The 11652-nt window shown below is 43.2% G+C and overlaps 1 protein-coding gene across 1 annotated transcript in view; it reads right to left on the bottom strand.

The window, feature by feature from the left end:
• LOC138043555 (NFX1-type zinc finger-containing protein 1-like) overlaps positions 1–11652 on the bottom strand; it is a 40026-nt gene that overhangs the window by 16035 nt on the left and 12339 nt on the right. The window contains 5 exon segments of the mRNA XM_068889887.1: positions 2206–3169; positions 5436–5836; positions 7233–7437; positions 10207–10526; positions 11055–11652. The exon segment at positions 11055–11652 is cut by the window's right edge and continues 47 nt beyond it. Coding sequence (XP_068745988.1) covers positions 2206–3169; positions 5436–5836; positions 7233–7437; positions 10207–10526; positions 11055–11652 — 2488 coding nt within the window.

Genomic DNA, 11652 nt, shown 5'->3' on the forward strand with positions numbered 1-11652 from the left:
GATGCAAGCGAACGCAAGCATAAGCGCAAGCACAAGGAAAAGGAAAATGTTTGATCCTTGTGCTTGCGCTTCCATCAACCCCGTTTTCACGGTGAAATAAGCTCTCTTATGGTTGCGCTTGTGCTTGCGTCGCTAGTGAAAACCAGGCTTTATGGCTGCAAACCGGTACGTGTGACGTACCCTTTCCTCCAAGGTACCCCAAGTGCCTCGCTCGGTTGTCTGGATGAAATTAGCTTTTGTTAACGTTCATATAACAATTTTCAGCCCGTTGAAATATAACGAACAAGCCCAGCGAGAATTTCTCGATTTTCTTTGTTCATGGCACCCTGCCAAAAGAGCCTTTCTTAACTCGACGAGAAAGAAAGGACTCTGCAGAAATCGTGTAGATTCTTTATTGAGTATGCGTAAGCCGTTGCTTGGAGACAGTTTCAAACCCAGGCAAGTCTCGATCGCACTCCCACTCGCACGCCATATTGATTGTCGTACTGAAGGCTCGGTTTTGACCTTCGCCTTGTCAAAAGTATGATGCGCGCGCTGCCTAAACCAGTTTGACCGGAGTAACTAGCCCAGAAACTTGGGCTGCGGTGACTTGAAAGACTTGACTCGATTTCTGCAGAGCCTTTCTTGCTCACCCTCTGGTGAGTTTTAGAGAGGCTCTGCTCGCAGGGTGTGTTCGAGGAACCTCAAAACTCTTTTAACTTTACATTCGGGGGACGGACAATCTTAACTGCCAAATCGTTGCTACGGTCCTCTTCTTCGTCTCGTTTGACTTACAACTATATTTGGTAAATCACGTGATCAAAACAGAAAAAGCCCAAAAACTCTTTTTTTCACAATTTTTTAACGCAACAGTATGAGAACCTTCTAACATGGAGTTGAAAAATTTATATGTATTTTTATATATGACGTCATAAGGCCCTCCTCTTTTATGCACTTTTCAAAATATCAGTTCCACTTTTGTCCAAATAGAAACTTCATGCTACAATTTACGAAAAATGATGGGACGGTTCCCATGCCATGAAAAAACCGCCTCCTATTTTCGTTTCCTGAGTTTTTACATGTTTTTACAGCTGAGCACTGGGACTAGTTGCGTATGCGGCTTCTGATTGAAGTGATGGAAGATTTCCATCGAAAGAGTTGCTTCAGAGAAGCATCCATGAAACCTTTTCGTAGGGCCCTTGACTAAAAATCTTCCTTAGAGGCTTGTCAGAAATTAGCAGGGGGGAGGAGGGGGGTGGAGGTTTTCAGTAAAGGGCGAAAATAAAAGACCCTATCTAGGTAAGGGATTGAAATGTCTTGACCCTACCCTGGAACTTTCTAATCCCTCCTCCCTCCCCCCCCCCCCAAAAAAAAAATTGTTACACAGAAAAATGGTTCAGTACTTACAAACCTAACATGCAAGTTGTATTCGTGTTATAACATAATATTAAAGCATCCCTTTATGATCACAACGGCTTAATTTCTTGTGACCCTCCCTCTTTTGCTGTCTAATTTTTTCATGGCCCTCCCTTTTGAAGGACTTAAAAAACTGTGACCTTCCCCAGTTTTCCACCCCCCAGCCTGCTAATAGCAACCATTGTCTTTCTGCAGTTGAGAGCCACCCCCTTTCCGGTAACCGCGTGCTGAAGTGTTCGTATGGAAAATTTTCAACCTCTGTGACCGATATCTCGGCAAGCGGGTGGTCCATCCTATCGTATGAGCTTACTCAGATTTATACAAAGACTTTAATGGTGAATGTACGATCTCCAGACACCGAGCCAGCACAGTCACCAGGAAGCGCATGAAGAGATCCTAAAGTTTGGGCAAATGACGGCAAAGAAATGTACCAAACTGGAAAACGCACGAGCAGGGACATACAAAGCGTGGAAAGTTATTGTTCTTTCCCTGGTTAAATAAGCTGTTTAGCAGCGTTCTTATTGGCGTTATCATCATTAAAATTAATGTCGTTGCGTATGGTTACTCCGATTCGGGGAAGGACAGGAGTGGAGACATGTCGACACAAATATGCATGATTCCTCAATCATGTGATTCGGTACATAGAGAAAAATGTTCATGCTATCGTTCAAAGTCATTAACCTATGTGTTGAAATTTGGTGCACTTGTTCTTCTACACGAATATACTCCTAACTATAGAGCCCCTATAACGGACCGAAGTTAGTGCTAGACAGTCGTCTTGTTCGAAAACGTCAACAAAAGCAGGCTTACCGGCACAGCGGTGCTCACACTTCAACACTACACCACATGTCGCATTACAAGGAATCTGCAGAGGATTTTCATGACATTTTACAACATTCTCGTGTCCACAGGGCCAGGTTTTCTTTACTTTGGCAGCACACCTGACTGTGCAACCTTCAGAGCACTCATTTTGGTATCGGTGCCCACATGGCAAAATCTGTTCACAAGGTGAATGGCATTTCACCTCAGAGGGGTTCTTAAAACAAGGAACCTTCTGGAGATGGCCACAATTTAGGAACTTCTGTACGGGTTGTACGCAGGGACCGCATTCTTGAAAGCATCTCTTTTTACACTTGTGGTTGAGTTTGCAGAGCGACTTCGCACACGGCTTGTTACATCTGTACTCTTTGTGCTTCGGATCTGTTGGATGACAAGCCATTTCACAAACATGACCACATTCTAATCGCGTGTTACAAGGCACTGAACATCCTCCCTCGGGTGCCTGCCTGAAGTCATCCGCACGTGCTGCATGAATCACGTTCTGCGGATGATTCTGACATGTGAGTGTCAAAGCTTTTCCAACATTCCCTCTTTCCTCCATGTCGCTTATAATATTGCACCACAATTCGCTCTTTTTCTTCAAAAGGCTGATGTTACCGATGCAGAAAAACCCTTTTTTTGCTCGTGACAATGCCACACACACGCGGTTTTCTGTTTGAAGGAAGCCGATTTTTCCTTCTTCGTTGCTTCGAACGAGTGACAACAGAATTATGTCGTTTTCTTCGCCTTGGAAGTTGTCCACAGCGCAGACTCGTACTCCGCGGAAGAAATCTTTGGGCATTTCATTCTTGAGCTGGATTAACTGCCCCGTGTAAGCTGTAAGGACTGTGATTTTTTCTCTGTCATAGCCTTGAAGGATTAGGTAACGACAAAGGGAGGCCAGGAACTTGGCTTCGTGTTCATTTGATCGGCTCTTTCCTTCCTCCAGAAAATCCTGCAAAAGTAATTAATGGAATATACCTCGTCAAACGTTTTCCGAAGAAAGTACATTCGGATCGGTATTTTGTCCCACAGCGCACATAGAAATCTTTTTTTATCCTCCGATTTTAGAGTAACTTGGTATCTCCGAGCATTTACCTTCCCAACCATGATACACCACAGATGGCATACCACAACACCGGGAACTACATGCCCTACTCTTTGAGAATAGTCTGTGGGTTCTTTTACGTCCCACAGGGTTATGAACATTGAAGGGTTGTGAGATGGGGCCTACGGCTTATCGTCCTTATCCGAGAAGACTTCAAAGTCTAACCATTTGCAGTTGTCATTACAAACGGAGCACTTTCTCCTCAGGTATTTATGGACCCTGAGTGTGTGGAAGCCACGGTCTCCCGCATGGCAGCCCGGAGCTCAACCAACTGAGCTACCGGTGCCAAGAGTAAGAATCTGGTGTCAGGTTTGTCCCGATCAGCGTTAGGCTCGATTACCAGCCACTGTTTCGGGAAATGAGCCAGCGCTCACTCCCGAAATCACGGATGGACGCGTGAGGTGAGCCATTGTTAATCTCCGCCAATCAGAAACTCTCCTGCACAACTCGGTCCAGCATAAATTACATTTTTGGTTGCGACGGTGTTCTTTGACCCGACGTGTTCGAGCTTTACAATGCTTTCAAGTTAGAAAACATCCACGATTTCGACAACAGAAATTGTTCGAGAAGCTGCAGAATGGGGATTGTATCGTTTTCTACCGCCTGAGTTCAGAAACTTCATTAATTTTCCAGTTAACGCCAAGGTCAAAATACGGCTTTCAAATCCATTGCTATTGCAATTTCTTCTCAGACGTCGCTAATGTAAGAGCAAGTAAAAGTCCTCAAGATCGATTGGAATTACTGCTGAGTTTATTGGTGGCAAAACGAGGGGGCCGATGAGGTCGACCGAGAGCTGAGGCGGCCGACGATTTTGTTGATGATTCGCCGGTTAAATTCAAACTCACATTGATCATTTGACCACAAACTCAAGCTCGTATCATCGGGAAACTTCGCATTGGCGTTTTATGCATTGTTATGTAATTACTGTTTTGTTAAAATCAATGTTTTGGGATGTCTAACGCTACTTTCTCACAACTATTAACTTCGCATATATTACGACACAGACACAATCTACCGCTCACGCGTCCAGGCGTCTCTTCTCGGGGAGGATACCCAAACTCGAGTGAGCGGCGGCTGGGTTAAAGTTCTTTGTGTATTGTATTTCCAGCATAACGTAGCATCGACATTTAAATAATATGGACCTGGAACAAAAGGTTTTCTTCGGGTTCAACATTGAGTTAGCCGATTTTTATCTATTGTTTATTTCCCCCCAAAACGCGGTTTAAAATAGACACGTTTCTGCCGCTACTGGAGACTAGGCCAAATAAGGGAAATCTTACTCTTGGGTGATGGAATCTTGAGAATACTTATAAATAGGAAAATCATATCAGTAATTTAAGACATAATAAAGGTATAGCTTGATCTTAAAGACAACTTAAGAACTTAACCGTACACCGGTGGCTCAGTTGGTTAAGCATCGGGCTGTCATGCGGGAGGTCGTGAGTTCGACTCCGCCCGGACCAACACTCAGGGTCTTAAAATAACTGAGGAGAATGTGCTGCCTTTGTAATTACATCTGCAAACGGTTAGACTTTCACGTCTTTTCGGAAAGGGACTGTAAACGGGAGGTCCCGTCTCATAACCCTTGTTGGAAATTAAATAGTATGGGATATTAAAGAACCCACTCACTGTTCGATAAGAGTAGGGGACGTAGTCCCCGGTGTTGTGGTCTAACCTAAGCTGGACGGGGGCATCTTTCACTTCCATAAAAATTAATTGTAAACTGCGTAATAAGCAGTCTGGCTAAGGTCCCCCACAAAAGTATTGTAAAATTAGTCCTGAAAAGCCCCGTGGGGGAGAGACTAATAGCAAATCATTGTATTGTAACGAAAAAATGGTTAATGCACCGGAAACCAAGGACAAGTAAGGCCCTTACCGTTTAACTTGAAAATAGCTAGAAATTCTAGTAGGAAGGTCAACGAGCAGAGGATGACAAGGGAGTAAAGGGTCCTGAAACCCGACACGGCACGTTACATTTCTGGTTCATTCCTGCGACAAAAGGCCTCAAATATTCCCACAGAATGATTTCCTCGATAATTTTTGCTATAGCTCCAAACGTCTTTTCTTTCTTATGAAAGTACATTCTTATTTTAAAAAAAAAACCACCTCGTACCTCGCCTTGGTCATGATCCACAAAGAACATGTTACGAGCCACGCCCTTGATATTTTCAAAATGTAACACTGATTCGTGGTTCTCCAACTTTGGATTAACGTAAATGTGTTCCAACATTTTGGATATTTCTGGCCTCATTCGTTGCTCCAAGCGCAACCGCTCAAAAGGCATTCTATTGTTTACCATTCTCTCAAAGAGTGACACATCCAGGTTGAAGTGGTTTGCGAGATCAAATACCGTGGGATTGGGACGGAGTTGCTGATGGTCACCAATCAGAATCAAATGCTGACATCCGGGAGTCAAAGAAGTTACAATGTGTGACTCTAGTACTTCAGCGGCTTCCTCCACAATCGTTATTCGAGGCTTCAGTCTTTGCAGAATTCTGCGAAACTTTGCAGCTCCTAAGTGATGCACGGAGATAAAAATTCAGTGCGAGTTTGATACATGAAATCGTAATGATACAATCCATTATAAAGGATTCCCACGGATAGGATAAAACGATGGTGCAATTAACCGAAAATAGAGAGCAATCTAAATCAACCAAAGAAAAAAGGTTGCCCGCAGTCGGAGGACACCCAAAGGCTCCTTTTTCACTAGTTTCTACCACATTTGCTTACGGCCAGGGTGGACGTCACTCCTATCCCATTTCATGCGCAACTTATCCCCGGTAATTCTGGTACTTTTTTTTTCGACCTTAACTAGATAGATAGTTAGGTGAAATTTGGAGCGCACGTGCAGTGATTCGAATCTGGAAAGGCCGGGACGCAGTGCGCGAGCGATATCCAGGATAAAATATGTTGAAAGGACTTTTCCCGCTCTTTAAGAGAACCAAACCACTGGCCCCTTACGCAGTTCCTATGAGGTAATCCTTGCTCCTTTCTGGTATTGGCAACTGGGTCCAGAGGACTTCTTTTCGTAGACAAATTGAGTTCACTATGTTTCTTAAGAGCAAAACCGCGCGCCAAAGTGATGCAGGCTCGCAAGATCTAAACGATTAGTGGCCTTACACTTTAATACAAATACTGTGTGCCTAGGTCGGAAAACGTTCGGTGAAAATTCGTTGGCCTTGGTTGCCTTTTGGGCAACTCTTATCGCGGCCGCTGTCTTAGCTAATTTAACGCATAGAACTGAATTCCCTTAGGACACTGTACTTTAGGTGGAGAAAATAAGGTAATCAGAAGGGGAAAAAATGATACTAGCCAAAAGAGATTGACCACAAAGTTCTCACAACGCACGATGAGGGAAAACAAACGATCCTAATGGCTGGTTAAAATCACGCCACAAGTACGTTGAGCGAGAACGATTCATCTGGTTTTCCTAAATGTTAAAAACGAAGGATTTGCTTCTTCACTTAAAGAAAACATTGACAACAAAGTCTAAGCACTCGATGAAAAGGTAGACAAACAAAGTCAAAATGCCCTAATAAACAAAGGATTTGGATTGTTGAGAGTGATGCCGATGATGCCAAATTTACATTGCGTTGCACAGTGCAGTTGCTGAAGACGAAATCCGAGAAAACTTTTAAGTTCCTCTTTTTTTTTATATAAAACCAGGATTGTTGTTTTGTGTGATTCCGGACTTTAATTTGAAAATCATGATCCGCAGCCTTTTGTTCAGATTTCGAGTGGGAAAGTGTGCTTATGGTAAGCGGAAGAGGCGCGTGCATGGTAGTTCTTACACCACTTGCACGCCGTTTTTCGGATTCGCCGATTATTTTAATGTCAAAAGCGTCGTATGATGTTCAATACTAAATCAGGCCCCTGATTTCCCAAAGTAACCCAGAGGAAGTAAACTTACCAGTTGTTGTCATACCGACGACATCAGCGTTCTTGAGTATCTCGAAGTCTTCCAAGTTTTTAATGTCCTTCATTTTCTTGGCACCCGCTTCAAATTGTTCTTGATAAAGTGAGATAGTGTGACGATAACTTTCACTTATGTCTGCGACCCAGCGACGGTACAAACGCCATCGGTCCTTGATGTTTAAAGACCAAACATTTCGAATCTGAAACCCAATACAACATTGCGTCAAACGAGAATATAACGAGTCGCTTTCTCGATATATTTAGATTTATACCATAAGCTCATTTTGGGGTCACACCCGACTAGTGATCAGGGGGAAGTGGGTTCAAATTGCACCCAAAATCATGTGATTACCTATTCTAAAGTATAAAATAGTGAATATGACCAACAATGCACGTATTGAGATATGCCTTCTTGACCGTCTCACCAACTTCAACAACACTCCCGACTAAGATTACAGGCAATATTAATTAGCGTCACAAAATGTTCCTAATTTCTATTCCTCAAGTAAAGATAAACAGATGGGTTTACCCCAACCTCAAAATAACGCTAAACCGAACATTTACCCTGTAGTTGGAAACAGGTAGTAAATATTTTTGTTGTAATAGTTTATTAAGAACCCTCTTGCAGTAAAATAAAATAAAAAAATTAACGAGCTAGGATTTACAACTGTAATACTACTAATAATAAATTTAACAACTAATCATTACAATAATAATAATAGAATCATCAATTAATAATACTAATTGAAATATCTAAACGTGAAGAAGTTCTCCGCTCTCTTCGTCCTACAAGCTATACTGTCCTTAAAAAGAGTTACGCCTTAGATGATACTTGGGCTCATTCAGGAGTGGGCTAGATAACAGATGATGTAAAGGATGGCTAGGAGACTTCATTTGACTCATATATTTGTTACACAAGTAGTCTCTTCTATTGTCCAAGCCATCTAATTCACGTCACTGTAAGGCATGCGCATGTGAAACGGCTTCAGGGTAGATTTTGTAGAGTGCCCTTTTTTGAACTCGCTGTATGGCATCGGAAAGGTAGGCAGGAATGGCCTGCCAAACTGGGACAGCGTACTTAGATATATCTTCAGGATGTTGGCTTGGCAACCCCGGCTCTTCGCAGTACTCTAAGCGAATACAACTTTCTACTGGCTTTTTCAGCAATGTACTCGACATGACTATTCCACTTAAGGTCTTTGTCCTTTATAACCCCTAAGATCTTATACGTGTTAACACACTCAATAACATTGCCACCAATTATTATACGGTTAATGAGACAGTTAACATTGTGTAAAAATTAATATGCATTTGTTTATACTTAGTTGGATTGAGTCTTATGAGTCATGGCAAAATTATAAATGTCTGACACTACAATATTAAGTAAACTAGTAGAGTTCCTTGGAATTATTTCGAGAGCACTAGTATCATCGACGTATCTGATGCGAAGCCGCCAGTCAGACAGCAATAAACCATTTTCGAATTCTCACGGCTGGACTGGATCTAGCATGAAATGGAGGCTTATGCGGGCAAATTTTTTCAAATGCAAATTGATTTGCCAGCATTAGCCTCCACTTCATGCTAGATCCAGTCCAACCGTTAGAATACGAAATTGGCCTATTTGTTAGTCATCATCGTGAAGAGGATCACACCCAATTTGGTCCTTTGGGGAACTCCTCCTTTTAGTGTTAACCAATCTGACAAAGTTCCTCCGATTCTAAGTGCCTGCTTCCGGTTTGTCAAGAACGCCGCAATCCAAGCTAGGAGCGCTGGATAAACGTCCAGAATGGCGAGTTCCTGCATCAATATCGAGTGATCAATCAGATCAAACCCCTTCGTGAAATCGGCAAAGAGAATCCGCGCAGACGCCTCGTCACTATCAACCGCTTCGTTGATGGCTTGAAGCATGTATAAAAGGGCATCGGTTGTGGAGTGGCCCTTGCGAGAGTACTGACGGGGGTCGATCTTGCCGTCCAACCGGGGTAGAAGTCTACCTCAGGTAAAGCCCTCCATATCCTTCGCTAGGGTCCAGGTAAGTGATATAGGCCTTAGATCTTTTTCAATACAGCCGGGTGGAACACTTTAGGGATAGGCGCCAAGAACAATAGATAATTTCAGGAGAGATTGTATACCGTACATCTTAGGTTGCTTTAGCTTCTCAACGTTCCTTAACAGCACTCTGTGTGAGCCGTTGGATGTTTTCAGCGTAATAAGCGCTATGTTGTTTACAATCAGCGCGTCCATTAATTATAGTTGGAATAGGATGTCTTCGAGATACATTCCATCCCCTGTTGTTATGCCTGGGTCCACGATATCGCAGTAGACCATAGAGCTTGAGCTGGTGGAAGTGAACCCCGGCATATTAGTCATATTTGCGAGGTCGAAGAGCAAATAAATCCGGACGGCTATAAACTCTACGGGCCGTTGGCAATGGCTGCTTGCAAGGAACATTCGCAGTACTTGGCGTACGAGGCTAAAGGTCAGTCAGTGTTGAAAAGGAAAGCGGGCCCGGTTTGGCCTGGATATCCATGAAAACTGTAAGGTCTCTCGGTGGCAGGCATATACAGATGAAACCATGCTTTTTCCATTCAACGACTTGCCTCGAAGGAGTGTTAACCAAGTTGGATCGCTTTAGCACTAGGTCGATCCTTGTAGGCAAATATTCTGAGAATAGACGCGCTTTAGATAGAATGCATGCCCCAGCTGTGAGGCGGACGCCAAATGGAAGATAAATGGTAGCTAGAGAGCTAAGAAGTACAATAAAATTGCAGAGCTAAAAATCGTGGCGGCCATCTTAGCAGGCATGCATAGGCTTACATGCATTTCTGGACTTACCGCTCTAAAACAATATCTTTGATTTGAACTGAGGTTCATAAATCAACAAACCTGTTTTGGACAAGTTCAAGAAGTTCAACTGAAGATTTTTTAGAGTGACCAGCACTTTAAGTAAAGTTGACCAAACAACTTACCATTCTGACTCTGCTATCTGGCATAACGTCTTTCTTGCTCAATTCTTGTATTATTGTACTTTTCAGCTTTCTTCTCAGCCTCTTGGGGTTATTAAGTTGAAAGCCATCGGGGTCGACGCTTCCACTCAAATCAATATGCACAACTTTGAGTCTTTCTTTCAACGCCGCAAACGGCTCCGCACGGATAATTCTGACGTCATCATTGTCCAGGATCCTCATATCTTGCATGACAGCTGCTTCGTACAGTACATCAGCTTCTTCTTCTTCTTCTTCCTCTTCTCCGAAAAAGTCATCTTTCTCTTCCTCCGCCTCAGCTCCGCCTTAAAAAAAGGTTACGGTGAAAATTCAATTGCTTTATGTTGAAAAAAAAAAAACTATTGTCATTTGTCTCCTTTTTTAGGTGGTCACGCAACGCTTCGACGAGAATGTCTGCCTGGTGAAACAAAATAATTTCCCGCTGGATATGAATGGTTCGCATGACGACACATATCCTGCAGAGGGTTAAAAATAATCTTGGAAATCCCATGCCGAAAAGAATTGATCATACTCAGAACAGATATAAGCGGCCAAATCGTCCAATTTCTAAGTAGAAAGCGTTAGAAAACATATTGAGTACCAGGGCAAATTTCCAATTTCAAAACTGTCGCTTTCGAAGAACTTTACGGTACCCCTCGTTCTGTGCCCACTGGGACATACAAAGGCTTTCATAAAGATCAAGCCCTGGCTAGGAGGAAATGATTGTTTAGACAGCCTGGATTTTATTGGCTTGTCTGCACGTCTTGGAATTGTCTATGTGTTGGAATTACCCTGATTTTGCTTTTGATTCAAATCAAGGATGTCGAAAATACCTTGTGGAGCGATTCCACCCACTGCTCGTACAGCGTCTCGTCCCAGAGATTCAGCAAAAATATGGAGATCTGCAACCATTCCCAGAAAACAATCACCTTGTCTGCTGTCTGCTAAAGCTCCAATTCTAATGGAAAACTGTGTGGCCAGCTCCATTTTTTTGCCTATGAACTTCGCGTCGACTTTATTTCCCTGATGCCAAAGACGTGCAATTCCGGAGTCGTGATCATATGAAGCGCCAATAAAGTTCCAGGCGTTTATGATTAAGACGGCTTTACTGACTTCAGGACGTTGAGAAAAATCTCTCCACGTGAAGCGGGCGGTCAGAATTCCTTTTCCATCAACCATTCCTTCTTGCCATATCTGGACTCCCAAACCGTTTTCTTGGAAGCTGACGATTGGCCCCCGGTTTCCAGATGGGAAAACATGCATCAAAAGTGTGATCGACGTCCTGGTGTCGAGGTCACTTCCGGGACCGTTCGGGATCTCAATGTATGAATCAGGTGTCCCCAGAAGCTGAATAGAGCGATTTTCATCCCATGCCCAGATTGTGCGGCGGGAAAAAGTAGCCAGGTTGCCTCGTGAAATCCGTTCCAGTCC

The sequence above is a fragment of the Montipora capricornis genome, chromosome 3 (assembly GCF_036669925.1).
Source record: "Montipora capricornis isolate CH-2021 chromosome 3, ASM3666992v2, whole genome shotgun sequence".
Taxonomy (NCBI): Eukaryota; Metazoa; Cnidaria; class Anthozoa; order Scleractinia; family Acroporidae; genus Montipora; species Montipora capricornis.